General features: G+C 41.2%; 1 protein-coding gene across 4 annotated transcripts in view; it reads left to right on the top strand.

The window, feature by feature from the left end:
- KIRREL3 (kirre like nephrin family adhesion molecule 3) overlaps nt 1-20,628 on the top strand; it is a 704,205-nt gene that overhangs the window by 643,014 nt on the left and 40,563 nt on the right. Inside the window, exons 11-15 of one of the 4 annotated variants that reach the window (XM_087939026.1) lie at nt 603-703; nt 2,648-2,846; nt 6,981-7,016; nt 8,472-8,519; nt 15,311-15,418. In XM_087939026.1, coding sequence (XP_087795152.1) covers nt 603-703; nt 2,648-2,846; nt 6,981-7,016; nt 8,472-8,519; nt 15,311-15,418 — 492 coding nt within the window. The remainder of the gene's footprint in view (nt 1-602; nt 704-2,647; nt 2,847-6,980; nt 7,017-8,471; nt 8,520-15,310; nt 15,419-20,628) is intronic. The other 3 variants (XM_087939023.1, XM_087939024.1, XM_087939025.1) reach the window with 3 other exon arrangements.

The following is a 20,628-nucleotide window of genomic DNA, read 5'->3' as shown; positions in this document are numbered from 1 at the left end:
ACATAATTTCTGTTACTAAGCAAGGCATTAGTTAAGTGGGTCATACCTAATTTTAAGATATTCTTGCCACAGTTGTTAAGCGAATCCAGCTTGCCCCATTGGCTTTGCTTGTCAGAAGCTGCCTGGGTAAACTGCAAATGGACATCAACATAACCCCAGGATGCAGCAACCATCGTAAATATATACCGGTTGCCAATCCCCCAAATTTTGATCACATGACCCTGTGGAGGATAAACACGCCCAGATGAATGAGTTCAGAAATTCCAAGTTCATCCCAATACCATTTTGTATTTTGTGTCACCATAAGCACAGTGGAGAAATGGGATGATGTTCTAAATATGATCAGCTAGTTGCCCTACAAAAGTCAAACGTGCGAGAACCAGCTGTAAGTTGGCTTTTTTCAAAAGTCATAAGTGTGAGTCAGGATTTTCAAAAGTCATAAGTGTGAGGAGCAACAGTAAGTCAGGATTTTCAAAAGTCATAAGTGTGTAAGTCAGGACTTTCAATCCCAATGTAACTTTGGTCTCTGAATGAAAGGTTGTAAGTCGAGGACTATCTGTAAGCACTCTTTCATCACCACTTTCTCTCTCCTTCCTTCCCAGGACCTCCTATCATCTCCAGCACACAGACCCAGCATGCTCTCCATGGAGAAAAAGGCCAGATTAAATGCTTCATCCGCAGCACGCCTCCACCAGACCGAATCGTGAGTTTGGGACCGCGTGTGAATGACACTGGGCATACCAATAGCAATAGCACTTAGACTTATATACTGCCTCACAGTGCTTTCCAGCCCTCTCTAAGTGGTTTTACAGAGTCAGGTGAGATTTGAACTGCAGGCAGCTGGCAGTCAGCAGAAGTAGCCTGCAGTACTGCACTCTAACCACTGCGCCACCACCTCATATATTAAAGAGAAGAACATTAGGAGCATTTTCAACATCCTTATCTCACCCATCTTGCCAGCCATGACTACCCATCTACCCACTCACTCACCCATCTGGGTAGTATTTTGTGAAAATGTCAGAACATCTCTCTGCATTTCCCAAACATTTTGAGGGCCTCTGTTGTAGTTCTTCCATGGCCTGGGTGATGAATAGGCAATGGGGTTACGTTTTTATCATTTGTATTGTGCTCTTACTAGGCAAATAGCAATAGCACTTAGACTTATATACCACTTTACAGTGCTTTACAGCCCTCTCTAAGCAATTTAAAGAGTCATCACATTGTCCCCAACAATCTGAGTCCTCAATTTACCGACCTCGGAAGGATGGAATGCTGAGTCAACCTTCAGCCTGGTGATTCGAATAGCCAAATTGCAGGCAGCCAGAAGTCAGCAGAAGTAGCCTGCAGTACTGCACGCTAACCACTGTGCCACCACAGCTCATATTATCAATCTATCATGATAATAGATCGATATCCGAGGGTTAAATAAATATTTCCAGAGTTTAAGCAACAGAGGGAGAAAGAGGGAATAACATAGCAAATCAAGCAGTATATGCCAATTCAAAACAGAACTATTTTTTTTCGCCGGAAGATTGAAAAAGGAAAAATCAGATTGACTGTAGCCACTTCCTGTAGCCGAAGAGCCACCCCTGAGAAGGTGTTTCTCCTGTTGCTACCCAGCAAACCTCATTCAGAAGAGGTGATAAGGGGAGGGTGAACCCTCCGATGTGTCCTTTCATGAAGAAATAGACTGACGTGGATAAAGTTAAGATAGTATATAAGATTTTTTACCTTTCTGATGTCCCTTATTCATGGATGTCAAGAAATAGTAAATAAACAGTTGGTTCTCGACTTACATCAGCTCATTGAGGGTTCAAAGTTATAATGCCACTGGAAAAAGTGACTTATGACCAACACTTATGACCATTGCAGTATCCTCATGGCCATGTGATCAAAATTCTTGGCAACTGGTGTGTATTTTTGAAGGTTGCAGGGTTCCTGGGTCACGTGATCCCCTCTTGCAGCTTCTGACAAGTAGCAATAGCAACAGTCCTTAGACTTATATACTGCTTCACGGTACTTTTACAGCCCTCTCTAAGCAGTTTTACAGAGTCAGCATGTTACCCCCACAATCTGGGTCCTCATTTTACCCTCCTCAGAAGGATGGAAGGCTGAGCCAACCTTGAGCCTGGTGAGATTCAATCTGCCAAATTTCAGCCGGCAGTCAGCAGAAGTAGCCTGCAGTACTGTACTCTAACCACTGCACCACTGCGGCTCTTCCCGGTGCTAGAATCTCTTAACAACCGCGTTACCAACGTAACAACCGCAGTGATTCACTTAACAATGGTGGCAAGCAAGGCCGTAAAATGGAGTCAAAAGCTGCCTCACTTAGCAACATAGCTTTTGGGCTCAATTGTTGACTTTGTGCTCCATTTGGCCTTGTACAGCTAATTGGCAATTTAGTCGTTGGCAGCATTTCAAGGGAGATAAAGATGGGTGCTTATCAGCCTTCTCCTGAAAGACTGTGGCAGACTTCTGTTGGACTGTTTGGGACTCATGACAGGCTGTGAATGCGTATAATTCACAGCCATTGAAATAAAACAAAAAAAGTTTTGGGAACAGCGTGTGATTGTTACTGTCTCGGGAAGCCTTGGTCAGAACGGTAACTAAAAAAGCATGAGCAATTATAATTCGCTTTAATCTTCAGGCCTGGTCGTGGAAGGAAAACGTCTTGGAGTCTGGAACTTCGGGGCGATACACAGTAGAAACTGTCAGCACCGATGAAGGCGTCATCTCTACCTTAACCATCAGCAACATCGTGCGGGCGGACTTCCAGACCATCTACAACTGCACTGCCTGGAACAGTTTTGGTTCGGACACGGAGATCATACGTTTAAAAGAACAAGGTGGGGATTGCTTCCGTGGTATTTCGAAATCAGAAAGGGAGTCTGGGAGACCCCTGGGTGGAATGGAGAGAAGGCTTTCCCACTGGACGTGAGAGAGGCAGGATTAAAATAGGATGAAATGAAAAACACAAGGTTTTGGCATACCTGGGGGCCTGGCTTCCTAGTGGGAGAAATGTTAAAAGGCCATGTTTATAGCAGTACAGGCATTCACAAAGAACCCAAGAGGATGGAACAGCAGTTTCAAAGGCTGGCGAGTCTCTTCAGCTTAGGAAAACGTGACAAAGAATGTCCAAAGTCTGACTCTGATCTAGAGGAACAATAATCTGATTAAGAGCAATGAAAGGAAAAGCCTTAGCTTGTGCCTGTATTATTTAATGATGATATGAAAGTGTAAATTGATTCATTACATGCTTATCCTAAATCAAACCTATTCCTGCTGAGCATTAACCAAGTTTGAGACTACTTAGAATTCTTAGATGCACCGAACAAAGAGTTAATCTATATATTGCACAATTCATAACTTGTATTTCTTCAAATTTCTCTAATGAGATCATTACTTTGTTGAGATTTTCATTTTGTTTTGATCAAACAATCTTCGATTGATTCAAAGGAAATCATGGAATTAATGTCTATAGCCAATCAGATACAGGGAATATCTTCTCTTACATATAGAGAGAAAATTATGTTGCACTTGGACTTATTGCTGATCTTTGGAGCATTGACAAAATATGACATGCTTCTGCCCTTGTTTGTGGTCATTTCTTCTTTCCCATCTCATTTAATATGTAAATTTAATTAGATGAAGATAAGGGCTTTAATTTTTTGCTCTTTGGCTCACCCATTTCTTTCTGTTCTGCCTTGCCTCCTGTAGAAAATACAAACCCTGACCAAGCACTGAAACTCAGTGGTGGCTTTTAACTTTTTGTCCTTATGGTGCACTAACATGATTTACATATAAATTGAATTCATACTAAATTGTTTTAAGCAAAGCTATGTTTCAGTGACATGCCTGCAGAACAAAATTGCACCGAGTGAGAAGAAAGGTTTCTTCAGAATCTGAATACAGACAGATGAGTTCAGAAAGTTCTAGCTCATCCCATTAGGAATTTGTGTTTGTGTCACTATAAACACAGTAGGAAAAAATGGGATGATGCAACTAGTTGACCTACAAAATGATCTAGTTCTGTTCCCAGACAGAAAACTTTGAGAAGGGAACATCGAAAGAGTTGAAGTTGTGTTAAATAGAAGTTAAGAGTGGAGTTCCTATCTTGCCACACTAAAATGTGGATGTGAACTCAAAAGCAGTAGAAACCACAATGAAGTAAAAGTTTATAGGGTTTATTAGCAAAGCTGTAGTAAAATGTAGTCTGGAGTCCCAGGAGAGAAGAGCTCTTTCCCAGAGGGCAAAGAGACAGAGGGAATGTCTGGCAGGCAAGAAAAGAGCAATGTCGAACCCACCCTAACACTCAAAGATTATGTCTATAGAGATGGCAGATAATTGCTTTAGTCTGGCAAGATTCTGTCTGTAGGCGAACAACAATAAAGGAACTACCATAAGTAACTCAGCATGTCACTCTTGGTTCTTTGGGCCAGGCATTAATCTTGCCAGACTAAAGCAATTGTCTGGAATAATGATAGATATTCTAAAAGGAAGAGATAACAATCTTAAGCTAAAAGGCATGAGAAGATAACCAATTAGGGCAGGCGGGAAAATTACAAAACTTGTGTACGTCGGGGAAAATAAGCTTTAACTAATATAGCACAAGCATGCAGAAGAGAAGCCATTTTATACTGGAAGGGAAAGAGGGAAATGGGATATACCCAGTGGTGGGATTCATTTTTTTTTTTTACTACCGGTTCTGTGGGCATGGCTTGATGGGTGTAGCAGGAGAAGGATACTGTAAAATCTCTAGTCAGAAGTGATATTTGCCGGTTCTCCGAACTACTCAAAATTTCTGCTACCAATTCTCCAGAACTGGTCAGAACCTGCTGAATACCACCTCTGGATATACCATTTAAACCTCCTTACCTTTATATTGATCTTCTGCATTAGCACTAGAATCATAGAAAGGAGGTTGGATACCGTAATTTCTTTGGGGATTATATATTACAGATATGATGAGCTTTCTTCAGATTTTGACTTGTAAATAATGGTTTGGAGAAAATGGCCTGCCCTGTTATCTATTTTAGATTTTCATGAGTACCCAGTCACTGTTCTGCAAGTTTTAATTGCGAATTTCCCCTTCCCATTTCATTTTTGATCTAGTGATCCATCCTGGGATTATAGGCTCAGAAATATAACACTGTATATAGCGAATCTGATTTAGTCATTTGTTGAAATCAACAGTCATTCATCAAACCTACTTACAGGGTGGGCTATATTTCCTGTTTAGTCACATAAAATGGAAATTAATCAAGGAGAAAAGCAACCTAGAACTAAGAAGGAATTTCCTGACAGTTAGATCAATTAACCAGTGGAACAACTATCCTCCAGAAGATGCAAATTCTCCAACATAGGGTTTTCTGCCTGAGCAGGGGGTTGGACTAGAAGACCTCTAAGGTCCCTTACAACTCTGTTGTTCTAAATTCTAAAAAATTTAAAAGGAAATGCTCTTGATTGAAACATGATTATAATTTTAAAGGTTCCCTTTTAACCAACATAGAATAGGGATAGGGGTAGGGGTAAAGATAGGGATAGGATTAAGACTAGGAATAGGGCAGGGCAGGGCAGGACAAGACAGTTGGAAGAGATCTTGGAAGTCTTCTAGTCCAACCTCTTGTTCAAGCAGGATATATAAATGCCCTATACCATTTATACATTGATTCTGTAGGGTCTCCAGTTCCATCACTTCCTCTTAAGAGTGGGCATTTGGACTGTTCTCATTAAGTTCTCACTTAAAGGCAAGGCTACCTTTCAGATTAAGCTGAAATTAAATAGACTTAAAGTCAGCCTTGGTTTCAGCCCAGTGCAAATAAAGTTTGCAGATTGTTTTCCTGTTGCCCGCCTTCCCCGGGCAAGCGGATGCTATTTGCAGCTCTAAGAAAGTGGATCCCAGTAAAGTACTTGCGAGGAGTTGTTCAGTTGTTCATAATACAGATAAATGTAATTAAAGATCATTTGAGATGGACTACTGTTCTGCAGAGCTCATAAAAAAACAGGTGACTGCTGACTGCCCAGCAGTCTTGGGAAGCAGACAGCTCTGCCAAAAATAGCAGCCTCATTTTGATGTAGGTTGAAAAGCTACCGGTTGATTTATAATGGCTGAGCCTATAGGAGAGGGAATAACGTTTCCAACAATTGCTTTTCCAACTGCCAATCTAATCATACATACAACGGTCCCAGGACTATAACCCTTTTGCCTATAAGTTCAGTGCTGAATGTTTGAATGTTCCCCTGGATTTTAAAACATTCTGCAGATGGAAAGCTAAAATACCTTGCCCACCATTCAGCTAAATTCGTTTCCTAAGAAAATAGGTTTCCACAAGTAAGGCTTTCTTTTCTTTTCTGTTCTTTTCTTTTCTTTTCTATTCTTTTCTTTTCTTTCCTTCCTTTCTTCCTTTCTTCCTATCTTCCTTCCTTTTCTTTCCTTCCTTCCTCTTCCTTCCTTTCCTTTTTTTCTTCCTTCCTTCCTTTCCTTCCTTCCTTTTTCTTTCTTTCTTCACAGAAATATGCAGTCTTGCAAAGAGACCCCATGTGCAGGGATAAGAGGGTGGTAAATTATGCCCCAGTAGCAATTTCCTTCAAGTATATTTTGAAATATGATGGACACTCCATCGGGTGTTGCTCAACGTCCAGAGGCAACTCTGCATTTTGGAACCCCCTAACTCTTGCAACCAGTGGGGCATAGACCCTGAAGCTGCCTTTGGAAGTGATGGGCAAAACCTCCAAGGGATTCTCTTACTCCGGGGGTCTTCAGACTTGACAGCTTTAAGACTTGTGGACTTCAACGCCCAGAATTCCTCCTCCAGTCATGTTAGCTCAGGAATTCTGGGCGTTGAAGTCCACAAGTCTTAAAGTTGCCAAGTTTGAAAGACCCTTGCCTTACTCTATAAAAGTCAACCCTGGCAAAAGCAATAACTGACTGACGTTGCAGTTGGGCGTTGGCTGTAGACACTTGCTTTATTTTCAAACAGGTACGGAAATGAAGTCAGGAGCTGGTATGGAAACAGGTATGGAATTATGGGTGAAGGTGACTCTTTGAATTGAACTCCCCCCCATCTCCCAAGCTAACCCCAATGAAACAGGAATGCCATATCCATTAACAGGAGGTAAAAGGATGCCTGAGAGAGGAACCATTCTTGGAAGGGGTTGGTTAGCCTTCAGAATCCTCGGGTTCTTTCAAGTTCTCCCATTCCTGCAAGTCCTCCCACTTTTCCAAATGGGGAAGGGCTAAAATTCACACGATGACTACCGAGATGATGAGCGCGAAGAAGAGGATATCTTGCTTATCCTTAGACCCAGAGCTGGAAAATGCCCCATGAATGGCCTATTAACATGTTCTTTAAGCCATGTCCCACTGACTGAACCTCATCTCTAAAATGAATTGCTGCTGGCATGTCAAAACGACCACAAGCAAAATTCAATTTCAGGTATAGCCTATACCTCCCTTCTTCGCTAAATTAACAGCAATTGTCTCCCAGAGAACTTTACTTAATGTTTTTGCCAAGCTTGTGGGAATCCAAGGAATTAACCATGGTTAGATACTTCGGGGCAACAGAGATGATCGTTCCAATGCAGGAATTATTTTGCTGACTTAAGTTTACCATGTTTCTGAAAACTGCTTTTTGCAAGCTTCTTCCCATCCCATCATCCTGCTCTGCTCTGGGCTATTTTCTTTGCATGAGCCCCGTCACAAACCATCTTCTCTCCATGTTTGCATTTGTTATTAAGACCTTATCTTCCCTTCATAAGAGCTTCTCACTTACCTCTGGATCAGCCTGTGTGTTACTCTGAAACCTTGGCTGCCTGCATCTTTCCTGTTCCACCCACATTCCAAAATGGTTAAGAACAGGAAAAATCATCATCATCATCCTCTTTTAACAATGCCCATAAGTGCTTGCGGGGTAGAGTCTGGGCCGGATGCCCTTCCTGTCACCAATGTGGAGGGTTTTTTTTCAGCAGATATATTCTCAATGAGCCCAGCGAGAGAAATATCTGCCTCTACCTAGGATCGAACTCACAGCCTCCTGATTATGAGGCGAGAGCTCCATCTCTAGGCCACCACACCACTCAAGAACAGGAAAAATGTTTCTCCTAAATTCACATTCCTTTGGGCCTAATCTTGCCATGGGTCATTAGCAGACAGAGTAAGGCTCGCAATTTAAAGCAGGCGGCCATTGCTGTGTTATTTTGGCATTTCACTCTCTCCCCTCCAACCTCGTCTCCCTCATCCATCAGGCTGTCAGGGAAAACCAAGATTATCCCAGTTAAGAACCTGGAGGATCGTTGTAGGTGGCTTCCAAAATCAAGTCGCCGTGCATGACTTTAAAGCTGCATGATTCTCAAGGTCATTCATGATGGCGGAGATGGCGGTGTTGGTGGTGGTGGGAGGAGACTAAAATGGCAAGATGGCTTCTTCAGCCATGTAATCCAAGCCCTGCTCTTTTCTTATGTGTGATGGGCAGAAGGAATAACCTTGAGGAACAGGAGGAAGAACCGCAACCAAGACAATGGTGAGATAAAAGAAATACGAGTCTGGGACAGGAATGCGATTTGAGAAAGCATCTCAAATCATGACCCTCCCCGCTTCTCATACAGAAAAAGGGAGGGTGGGGGAAGGTGCATTAAGACTTGCAAGATTCTGTTACTATAATATTTGATATACAGGTAGTCCTTGACTTACAACTCTTCACTGAGTGGCCATTCAAAGCTACAACAGCACCAGTGGTGGGATTCCATTTTTCTTTACTACCAATTCTGTGGGCGTGGCTTGGTGGGCATGGCAGGGGAAGGATACTATAAAATCTCCAGTCAGAGGCGGTATTTGCCGGTTCTCTGAACTACTCAAAATGTCCGCTACTGGTTCTCCAGAACTGGTCAGAACCTGCTGAATACCACCTCTAAACAGCACTGAAAAAAAGTGACACACAGCCAGTGTCCCACTGTGGCCATCCCAGCATCCTTACAGTCATGTGATCAAAACCCAGGTGCTTGACAACTAGTGTGTATTTACAACGGTTGCAATATCCCAGGGTCCCTTTTGCAACCCTCCTTCCCGGCTGGTTTCCAATAAGCAAAAGTCATTGGAGAAGTCAGATTCACTTAAAGACCTGTGATTCGTTCAGCAATTTGCTTAGCAACCATGGCAAAAAGGCCATAAAAGAAAGCACAACTCACGTAACAGCCAGCTCGCTTAGCAACGGAAATGCTGTTCCAAATGGTGATCATAAGTTGAGGACTACCTGTGTTAAACTTTATAATATAAGTAGTATTAGCTTGCATGTCTTTGGTTTTCGAATTTGGTTGACCTTAGAGGGATGACACACACACGCATTGTACATTGAAAGGGGAGGAGCAAGGCTTTAATCACACAGTTGTGGATGCCATCTTATTATTTTTTTTCCCCTTTCTGCCCACAGGGACCATCACTGTCATTTATTCATTTGATATACTTGAAATATTTCTAGACCTCTTTTAAGGACAGAATTTTCCCAAGGTGGCTCATAATCATTAATTTGTAGCTATAAAAGCACTATAAAAATAAGAATAACGGTAACAGTAAGAACGAGGAGAAGTTAAAACAACCCATCCCAGAAAGCAATCTCAAACAGGTAAAAGAACAGTTCAGCAAAATCCATTTAAGTCAAGGCCAGAAGAAGCAGCTGCAAAACTTTTCTGGAAATCTGCAGGAGTGGGTCCCGAATCAATTCTGCAGGCAATCTGGCCCTCAGTAATGGAACGGGGACCAAGAGATGGATCAAGATCTTGAACATTGGCAGAAAAAGAAAGATGCAAACCAACCAACCAACAAACAAAAGATCTATAGGAATTCTTGGATAGGCAAACCAGCCTCAGATCTGTTGGATTATATTGGAAAAAGCTGAAGCTACAAGCGCATTGTAATCTGCACTTTTCAGAATATGGGAGCTAGAGTCCACACACACAAACACACACACACACACAAAATAGACAAACAATAAACATATCAATAGCAATGGACAAAAACATATAGATCAGTGGTTCTCAATCTGGGGTCTGCGGACCTCTGGGGGGGGCCTGTGATTTCATCACAGGGGGTCCACGGAGATTTGAAGAAATGCTACGATTTAAATCTTAAGTCTTGCGGGTCCGTGGCCATTGCCCGTGGCCACAAAAGGTACTTAAAGGGGGGCCATGGTAAAGAGAAGGTGGAGAACCCCTGAGCGAGAGTACTCTTTCTCAAGCATGGAAGCTTGAAGATCGACTTCAACTCCCAGAATTCTGGGACTTGAACAAGTTTCCACGCTTGAAAAACACTGGACTAGAAACAGCTAAAAGAAAGAAGAGAAGCTTTTCACTAAAGGTATTTAAAGGTCTGTAGTGAAGAAAAGAGAACCACCAATATAGAGCACAGAAAAAGTCAGCTTGGTAGGGATGCAGAAGCTATAAGGCCCACTCTCGGTTTTACCCCTCTGAGGCTGACGCTGTTTCACTCTAGCCTTAGAAAGCAATACCTGATTTATCCGACAGCCTTGAAAATGTCACCCTAAATCTTTGGACAACCTTTCCAACACACAAAATACACAAATAAAAAGGAAGGTGAAAAAAAACCCCAACCCATCATCCTTCTGATCCAGATAGCAGCAAATAGCTATTTGCAGGTACACAAAAGAATGGAAACGCATATAAAGCCCCGTGCCCTTGATATTGTCCTTTTGACGTGAAACCACACCTCTAATCATTCCCCGATCACACACACAAAAGCGTGGGAAAGGGATGAAAAGCAGAAGCATGAATTGTGCCATTAAGACCGAACAGGCTCCCTCTCACCCATCGTAGATCCCTAACAGCAGCACAGACAGAGACGGGGAAAGTGCCAGATGGCATCTACTGGTGTCTCCATTGTTTGCTGAGATACCTGCAAGCAGAGGGCATTTTAAATAACAATGGTTGCTGTCATAGATTTGAAATAAGCACAATCTCTTTCTCACCCTGGAAGGAAAAAGAGACGTATATTTCCACTGTAAAGGAAAACAGACAATGCATCACCATCTGAAGGTACGGCAGGGCTGGAAAAAAAAAAACAATTTATGAACAGCCCATGCACTTACGACTATTGTCCTTGACTTACAACAGTTAATTTAGTGTCCGAAGTTACGACATTCCTGAAAAAAGTGAGTTACGGCCATTTTTCACACTTACGGCCATTACCGCTTCCCCATGGGGATGTGATCAAAATTCGGCTGCTTGGCAACTGACTTGTATTTATGACAATCGCAGTTTCGCTTTTGCAACCTTCTGACAAGCAAAGCCAATGGGGGGAGTCAGATTCTGTTAAAAACCCTGTTACTAACTCTAACAGTTGCAGTGATTCACTTAACAACTGAGGCAAGAAAGGTCATAAAATGGGGGGCGGGGGGAAACTCACTTAACCGTCTCCCTTAACAACAGAAATTTGAGCCTCCATTGTGCTTGTAAGTCGAGGACTACCTATCTTCAGGGGTGCAATTCAACCGGTATAACAACCGGTTTGGTGAGTGTGTGCTTTGCGCATGCACGCGCATATGCCAAATGCATGCTCCACGTGCGTGATCCGCATGTATAAAAGCTAATACTTCCCTTCAACTGCAGCTGAAGAAAACAGCTGAGGCATGGAAAAACGCTCTGCCGCGCAAATCAGCTGTGCTCTAACAAAAGGACATTAAAGCACAGGAAAGAACAGGGGCCGGCCGGCGGGAGGGCCCACATGCTCGTCGGAGTGAACCAGTTTGGAGCCTGCTGATGATCGGAACAAGGGGTTCTCCCAAACCGGTCTAAACTGGACGAATCCCACCCCTGCCTGTATTCCTGATTGAAATGTGAGTGCTTGGCAGCCAGCATGTATCTGAAACAACCCTCCCAGGAGACTTTTGACAAACAACGCCAATGAGAGAAGCCAGATTTGCTTTAATGACCACATTATTCACTTAAACGAACAAAGCAAATCACTTAATGACAGGAGTTCTGGTACAGATTGTAACTCAAGGACTATGTATTCAGACTGCCTGTCAGGCTCCAAAATTAACTTGACTGGCTCATAGAATTTCAAACTTGATTTGATATCTTGATGAGGCCTACATAATGAAAATCTTACATCACCACGCTTTCCTAATCAGTAGGGCATCACCTCCGAGAACACACCTGCTATAAAAGCAAAGAAGGTTCATGTATAAGAGGAAAAATTTTCCACTGATTCATTCCGCTTTAACAAATTCCCTTTGCACTGTGGAGAGTGTCTATGTTCCCTAAAGCTATCTCCTGGTTCTTCCATATTCCATCTGGAATTATTCTTCAAACCCCACAAGCAACTGTGATGATTTCCAAATCCGGTAAATGAAAGTGGCCAGAATCAAAACTAGGCAAGACCTGACCTGAGAGACAGTTTAATCTTACACATTATGGGTGACATGAAAGCAAGCCAAATTCACAGGAATACACCAAACCGTTTCTTTAATATATCTGCAATCCTATGGAAAATCAATGAAGTTGTCAGGTGTTCCCACCAATATTTACTGTTCGTCTACCCAAATGTGAACTGCAATAGTTTACGCTAACTGACATTTCTAGCATCTTCAAGGACAATGCTAAGACTAATGCATTGAACTGTGTAAACTTAAAGTCACCCAACAATGAATGAACAAGACCAGGTTTTCATATCCCAAAGGTGCTTTTTCAAGAGGCAACTGGACTTTCTGGTTTTTCTTTGAAGAGCAAAGAAGCTTGGATGAGAAGTGAAAAGTCTTCAAAGAAAAACCAGAAAGTCCAGTTGCCTCTTGAAAAAGCACCTTTGGGACAACTATGACCTGGATGACTAAGAATCTCCATAGATACCGAGTCTCCTTGTTACAGCTGGTTCATGAGTCTGATACGTTTTTCTTGTGAATTATCCGCTTTATCTTTCAACAAACTAAATTTCACAATTTTTGATGTTTTTCTTCTGAATTGTCCACTTCTTTCAAATGACAAGTGAATCTGTGTGGAGACTTGAAAACATGCAGTCTTTTGTAGAACTAAATATCACAGTTGTTGTTTTTTTAATCTGTCACATTTCAGGCTGGACATTTAAGTTTGCGCTGAAAAGCTGGAGATGTCTGGTTCTCCATATCATATCAATCACCAGATAACAAGTTTAAAAAAAAATGTGAACATAATACTCCCTTGAATTCTTCTCCTGATCAGTATCTTTCTCAGATATTTGTTTCCTTCTTCCCATGTATAGTTTGGGATTAAGGTTATGCTAAGATATCTTGAACCACGGTGGCTCAGTGGTTAGAGTGCAGTACTGCAGGCTACTTCTGCTGACTGCTGGCTGCCTGCAATTTGGCAGTTAAAATCTCACCAGGCTCAAGGTTGACTCAGCCTTCCATCCTTCCGAGGTGGGTAAAATGAGGATCCAAATTGTTGGGGGCAATATGCTGACTTGGTAAAACTCTTAGAGAAGGCTGTAATGCACTGTAAAGTGGTATATAAGTTTAAGTGTTACTGCCATTGCTATATTTTACTGGCCCAAATATGTTTTTTCCCTCCCTATTCTGGCAACAGAAGCTAACAGGATCACTTGTTAAATCTACCCTTCTTATTATCCTGGTGGGAGAATACCATTTTCTACTGCCGCTTTATGAACTCAAGAGAAGTAGAAATGTCCCCAGACCAAGAATGAAGTCTTCAAACAAAGAGCAAAACAGAATGACTTGGGGTTCAGCCAAAGCTTGACTGTTCCTCAACACCTACCACTTTACATAATGGTAGGGCTGCTCTTGAGATGGAGACGGTAATACCAGGTGAAGAAATAGCAATATATTATTTATCCCCCAGGAATGTAAGTCTATTTTGGTAGGTTCTCCTGCAGCCAAAGGATGGAAAAGCTTTTTCCCTTCCTTTCACATCACATACCATTTCTTCGTCAACCTTTCACAAATATAACTTGCAATCATTTGTATGGGGGTGCAGGGACTCTCCATATGGGCTCTGAAATCTAAACACTGGCTGGATTATTGGGAGAGATGGAGAAGACGTAAAATGACAGAAAAGTTGAATTTTTGACAGCTGCTAGTTTTATTCCATGTTCCTATATTTCACTCCCACTTCCTCAGAATCATTTTTGACAAGCAACAATTAATTTAGACAGCATGTCCTCAGCCCAAAGTACCGTTCAATCATAATCCGTTACAAAGCAGAAGCTAAGCAAGAACTAACCAAGGATTTTTTAAAAAAATTGTATTTAACTTTTCAAAAATTTACCCATGGGATTTTTATCCCATACATTGAGTCATTTTGTGACATAATGGTAGGAAGTGTTGAGTTAACTTCCTTCTGGAGAAGGTCTATCTCTGTGGTCACTATAAACAAAATAAATAAATACACAAATAATCATTTCACGAAGTAGACAGCACACACAGAGCCATTCAGGAACATAACCACCAAACTATGGTTTGGAGGCATGCTTGAACCAAGAATTATGTTGGCATCCTCAGATGTCATCCTAAATCACTGTGTATAAAGACCAGCAAGTCTTATCTTGCAGGTTCTCCATCCTCAGCACTGATTCATGAAGGGGATGCTTTTAATGCTTCTTCAAATTCAGATGTAATCAGATTTTTCTTTACAAATAGAAGTGGTTGCTTTCAATGTTCTCCAAAATCACAATCACAGAGAACAGTATGTGTCTAAAATTGAGTGAGATGAAATAGAAGTTTGAAGAAGCTGCTATCAGTAACAGAACTAGGAAGGATAAATTTAGTCAAGCCATGCTCATAAAGATGATTCAACAGAAGGATTTCAAAAACTTCAAAAGCTTTTCTTCCGGTTGAAGCAAAATAGCTTTAAATAACAAAGTAACCTATCCTGTACCCTTCAATAAATAATATACTTGGTCTGCAAACACTCAGAAACCCAAACCAAGTGCACAATATTAATTTTACTTCTATCAAAGCCACTATCTCTGTCCTCAAGAGAGGTCTCGATATTTCAAGTAAACAGCCCAAAAGGATTGGATCCTAGCCAGACTTGGCAGCCAAAAGTTGACAACACAGATGATCCAGGGGTTAGTGACTCAAAATAAGCTAAACCCACATGTTCATTCCCACTTCATCATAGTCTGTCATGCATTTCTAACCCTGTGTCCATTTCATTGAGTAGGAACTAGTCTTACTAATGATATGGGCAAATGTGAGAATAAATAATGACTTGAGAATAAATAATTGAGGTCTTGGTAGTAAGCATGGAGCAAGGAAAAAGGAACAGAAGGATTCCTTCTCCACTTCATTTGTTTTCTTGTTTCTTCCAGAGTCAGTGCCCATGGCAGTCATCATAGGTGTGGCCGTTGGAGCTGGGGTGGCTTTCTTAGTCCTGATGGCCACCATTGTGGCTTTCTGCTGTGCTCGCTCCCAGAGAAGTAAGTTATTTTTCTTTTTAGTTCATTGACTGTCACTATGGAATCACATGCAGAACTCAACAACCAATAATCAAGACTCACTGAAGTATTTATACATTTAGTAGTGTGTACTGGAGTGGGTCCTTTCCAGAAGAATAGTGTTAAACACAGCCCTGTAGTTATTTATACATTTCAGAAAGGAGGGGAAGTGATTCATTCATATACAAATAATAACAGAATAGATCTTAAGTCATTTCTGTTATCTGCAGAGATTGATGATGGTCTTGTTAGAAGAGTAGGTCAACCAATTCTCCAAAGCACCTGAAGTCAGGACAAGAAGCAATGGTGGAAACTAATCAAGGAGAGAAGCAACCTAGAACTAAGGAGGGATTTCCTGAAAGTTAGAAAAATTAACCACTGGAACAACTTGCCTTCAGAAGTTGTGGATGCTCCAACACTGGTGGTTTTTAAGAAGAGATTGGACAACTATTTATCTGACATAATATACTGTAGAGTTTCCTGCTTGAGCAGAGGGTTGGACTAGAAAACCTCCCAGGCCCCTTCCAACTCTGTTATTTGTTAAGAAGCATTTGCATCTTGAGATTCAGGGGATGGGGACGTTTTGATAAAAACTTTGTTAAAAACTTATCACAGGCTACTATGAGTTACAAGGGCACATTCCTTAGGTCTTCATTTCTCAATTAACAGTCCTGTTCACCTGAAAATGGATTCTCCCTACATCACTCATAGTATCAGACTGAACGTTGGGAAGACCTTCTCCACTGCCTACAAGAGCAGGCAAAGAGGATATGCACGTTTATCTCATAAGCTGGACAAAGATGTCAATGAGCTATGGTGTTTTTTTAAACCATGGTGTATTGAATAAGTAAGAGGGACGCAGTGGCTCAGTGACTAAGACTCTGAGCTTGTTGATCAGAAAGGTCAACAGTTTGGCGGTTTGAATCCCTAGTTCCATGCAACAGAGTGAGCTCCTGTTATTTATCCCAGCTTCTGCCAACCTAGCAGTTCGAAAGCATGTAAAAAATGCATGTAGAAAAATAGGGATCCCTTTGGTGGGAAGGTAACAGCGTTCCGTGCACCTTCGGCGTTTAGTCATGCTGGCCACATGACTATGGAGACGTCTTCGGACAGCACTGGCTCTTCGGCTTTGTAATGGAGATGAGCACCGCCCCCTAAAGCTGGAAACGACTAGCATGTGTGTTTGAGGTGAACATTTACCTTTACCTTATATTGAGTAAACAATTGGCTGAGATAAACCAAGGTTACATCAATTTTGGAGAGTAATATTTTTTTAAGCAGGACCTGGTTTGCAGAAAGAAAGTGGAAATGTTGTCCAAACACTTCGTTACGTACTTTGCCCAGGCAAGCCCAGAGCAGATAATTGCACATGCAGAATTAGAGACCCTTGGGATATGCATATCAAAATATAACCCTTAAATTAAAATCACAATACCTGAAGTATGGTGTCCTGATTTTCTCCCAACTAAAAAGACTAATAAACATCTCAGGCCTGCCTAGATATCCACCTTGCATTTCTGTTTGTCCAGAAGCATGGAGAATACATCAGAACTGTGCATTAAATCCTTACAAATGCATAGTATTCATCTCGTTCTGGGGAAAAAAAATATGTTTTGTTTTAGGAGATTGCAGGTTTTGGGAGAATTGTCCTTCTAAATGAAATAAGCATTTAAATCCCATGTCAAGCTCCAGTTGGCTTTTCAGTCCAGCTGGAGAAACAGATGTTAAAAACAAAATAAAAGATTCCTTTGAATGAACAAGAGCTGCCTTATTGGAGAGAAACATGGAGAAGTTCAAGAGTGATGGTTGTGTGTATCCAAAGGCAACAAACTGTGGAATGGTAGTTGTGTCTTCTCTTGGAAGCTGAGAAAAAGAAAAAGAAAACCAATCTTTTCTCTAACTTTAAGGAAATTAAAAGACAAAATGCACTGCAAAATATTCGTGTTGCTAAGAACAGAGAATAAATAATTAAAAACAGATCTTTTTAGAGAGTTTATAGTGATACCAAAGAACTCTGGCTTCTTCCAGACTTATTAATATATGACTGAGCTTACATACAAGGCTGATTTTCTGAGCCACAATCGTGTTTTCTTCAGTTTCCCCTCCTTCACCTTTCATAACACTCCCAAACTCCATTAGTGACTCTTTCAGGTATTAGCAAATTAAATCTCTGGCAGTCATTAATCTTGCATTCTGGTTAAGCACTGTTTTTGATGGATGGGTGCACAACTAAAACCTGAGAAAAGGCCAATTCAATTTCACTGGAATCATTCAGCAGTGATGTGCCACTCAGGCTTGCTCGATAGAAAACAGGCCAATTCATTGTTATAGCATCAGTGGTCAGACACAATCAGCCTAGTTTGCATATTCTACACACACACACACACACACACACACACACACACACACACACACACACCTCTATTTAACAATAGATGTGAACAAACTGCATCATTTCTGATTCATAGGTGGGGAAAAAGTGAGAACATGTGGCTCATTACATTTTTTCTCATTTGAAGTAACCAGCTGGTGGTGTTGAGTTTCTTTGCAAGTCTATCCATTGTGCATGTGATGATGTCCACTACAATGTAAGGTTTAGATCTGGGCAAGCCAGGGCGGAGAAGAAGTGGTCAGTTGGAAGTTGGAGCCATATGGACAGCTAATGGCATTCTAATTTCTGGATCTAATAAACTCCTCTACTTATCAGCAATAACAACATTGAAGCTGATCATGAAACCAGGGGTAACGAAGTAGCAAAAGACAATCCATTGTAAGTACAGAATGCTAAAGCTTCAAATCAGTGTTGACCTCTTGACAGAAAAGCAGCCTAAGGAAGAAACTGCCAAATCTGTACTCATATGCCTCTTCTTCTCCTTCTCCTTCTCTTTTTCCTTCTCCTTCTACCATATCCGTTATCAGACGATATGTTGGCGATCCTATTTTTATCAACAGCCACACAAAAAAGTGCTATTGGGTTTTGTCCAAACTAGTCACTTAGATTTTGAAGCCATGATCTTCTTCTCTTGCCTGGACCTGGTTCGTCTTCAATCTTTCCTTAGAGGATTAAGTGAAGTATGCTATGTTTTTCTGGGTATCACATCACATGTCCAAAATACTCCAACTTTTGCTTTTTTATGATTTTGATGATTTCCCTTGGCTTTCCCAGGTGGCTTATCACCTCCTCATTTCTGATTTTGTCAGCCCAACTTATACATAACAGCCACCTGTAAATCCACATTTCAAATGCTTCTAGTCTATTCTACTACTACTACTGCAAAGGTCCTATATAGCCCTTAATTGTTGGATTCAGGTGGGTTGGGTGTTTTTGCTGAATATTTAATTTATAATGATTACATCATCATTTATTTCTAATGATGGCTGACAGTTACTGACAATGGATAAAAGAAACAGGAGGCCTTTCAAAAGGTCATAGGGTCATAATTGGTTAGGGGTTTGCTGGACAACCATTTTGAATTCTGCAATGGAAATTGATAGCATTTCAAATCTGGGATAGTTTGATCAATAATTTTCAAGAGCAGGCTAACATAAAATGTATTGCAATAAGGAATTGGCTTGCACATGAGAATCTCTCCAAGATGGCTCATGGAAACTTGGGGCTTCCCCATTTCAGTTAACAAAACACCAGTTTTCAAATGACTCAGGTGGAGGGTTGTATAGTCTGCAATAGTGGCGTAATATTTATTGGCTTCAGGTATTTACTGTACATGCTCTCATCTCATCCTAATTCCCAAATCAAGCTTGCTTTTCTTCCTTCTTCATAGACATACAGTATTATCAGCTGTAAAGGAAATCTCAAAGGGTCTTGACAATCTCTTTAGGCTTATAAAAAATTACTAACACACACAAAACCATCACAGCCATCAGTAATAAAAACAAGATCATCCTGCAAGCAAGAATTAGTCCTTAAAATCCACTCATATGCATCAGTGCCTCTTCTTCAGTGGTCTGCCCTTTGAAAGTCTAAACTAACCTAAAAACGTAGAATTTGCAAATTACCAACGGAAATGACCTGGTAGATTTCTCTGGGGAAAAGGATCTCCAAAACAAATATAAACAAACAAACAAGCAAACTTTGGCTGAGAAATCTCATCTCTTCTGAGACCTTCCCATGTCTAGGAATACATTCATAATTAAAAATAAGGAAAACAGAAGGCATGCATGTTGCATAAGAAAATGACACTACGTTGCTTTGATCTTTTGCCATCTGAAAAGCCGCCTCGCTACGCGGTGGGATTTGTACTGTAAGCCTAACAGGCACTGCATAAACTCACAATTGTGAAAATCTCTGGAGAGCCCAATTATTCATATCATAGCAGTCAGATTCATTCAAGGCAAGAGAAAGAGAAGGAGGCTGCAGAGTTGACCCTGGTCTCTGGAGACTTCTGCTGTTTCAGTGCTGTCACAAATTTATTATCTGCCAACCGTAGGAGCAAACTGCATATTTAAATTAACATCAGAGTTATGTTATGGATGCCATGTTCATTGAGCCTGTTCCATCGGTCTCCAGCTTGGCTGTATTGAGTAGAACAGCTGTCCGAAGGGAAGTAAGGCAAGCTTTGGCTTGCTTCTAGTCTCCACCGAATTAAAGACAGTTTTAGATAAGTCTCCATCACAATTTTCATCAGCCCCATCCCTGTTATTGCCACTGCTACTCCTACTCCCAATCTAAATTGAAAATCAGCATTAAAAAAACACAAACAATAGATGATAAATTAAAAAGGCATGAAATGACATACTCCTTGTAATAACTGAGGGGAAGAATGGAAAACCAAAGCAAAGCAAAAGGACGCCAACAGACAGAAGGCCTGGATGAAGAGCGAGGGTCTTCAAGAGGAACTTAAAAGAGTCCTTTTAGGGGATCTCACCAAATTCAGAGATAGCATTCTAGGGTGCATAGGACCATATCTGACATTCAGTATGTGTAAAAGAGCTGGCCTTCTTGTATGATGGACTCAAATTGTTACCTCAGAGAAAATGGGAGAAAATGGTGAAAGGTTAAGGAATTATAGGACTCATAGCCTGGCCTCTGTCCCCTATTTTGGCAGAACTCTGGTTCATTGCAAGCATTGAAGACCAATTCAGCTTTTTGTCCAGCATCATCATTTCACATCATTCGTAATATTTACCTCAGGCAACAATATGCCATGGGCTGGTCTTCACACTTTGAGCAC

The sequence above is a fragment of the Pseudonaja textilis genome, chromosome 9 (assembly GCF_049901715.1).
Source record: "Pseudonaja textilis isolate UNSWEBS1 chromosome 9, rPseTex1.2, whole genome shotgun sequence".
NCBI lineage: Eukaryota > Metazoa > Chordata > Lepidosauria > Squamata > Elapidae > Pseudonaja > Pseudonaja textilis.
This window is presented reverse-complemented; position numbering and strand designations above follow the sequence as displayed.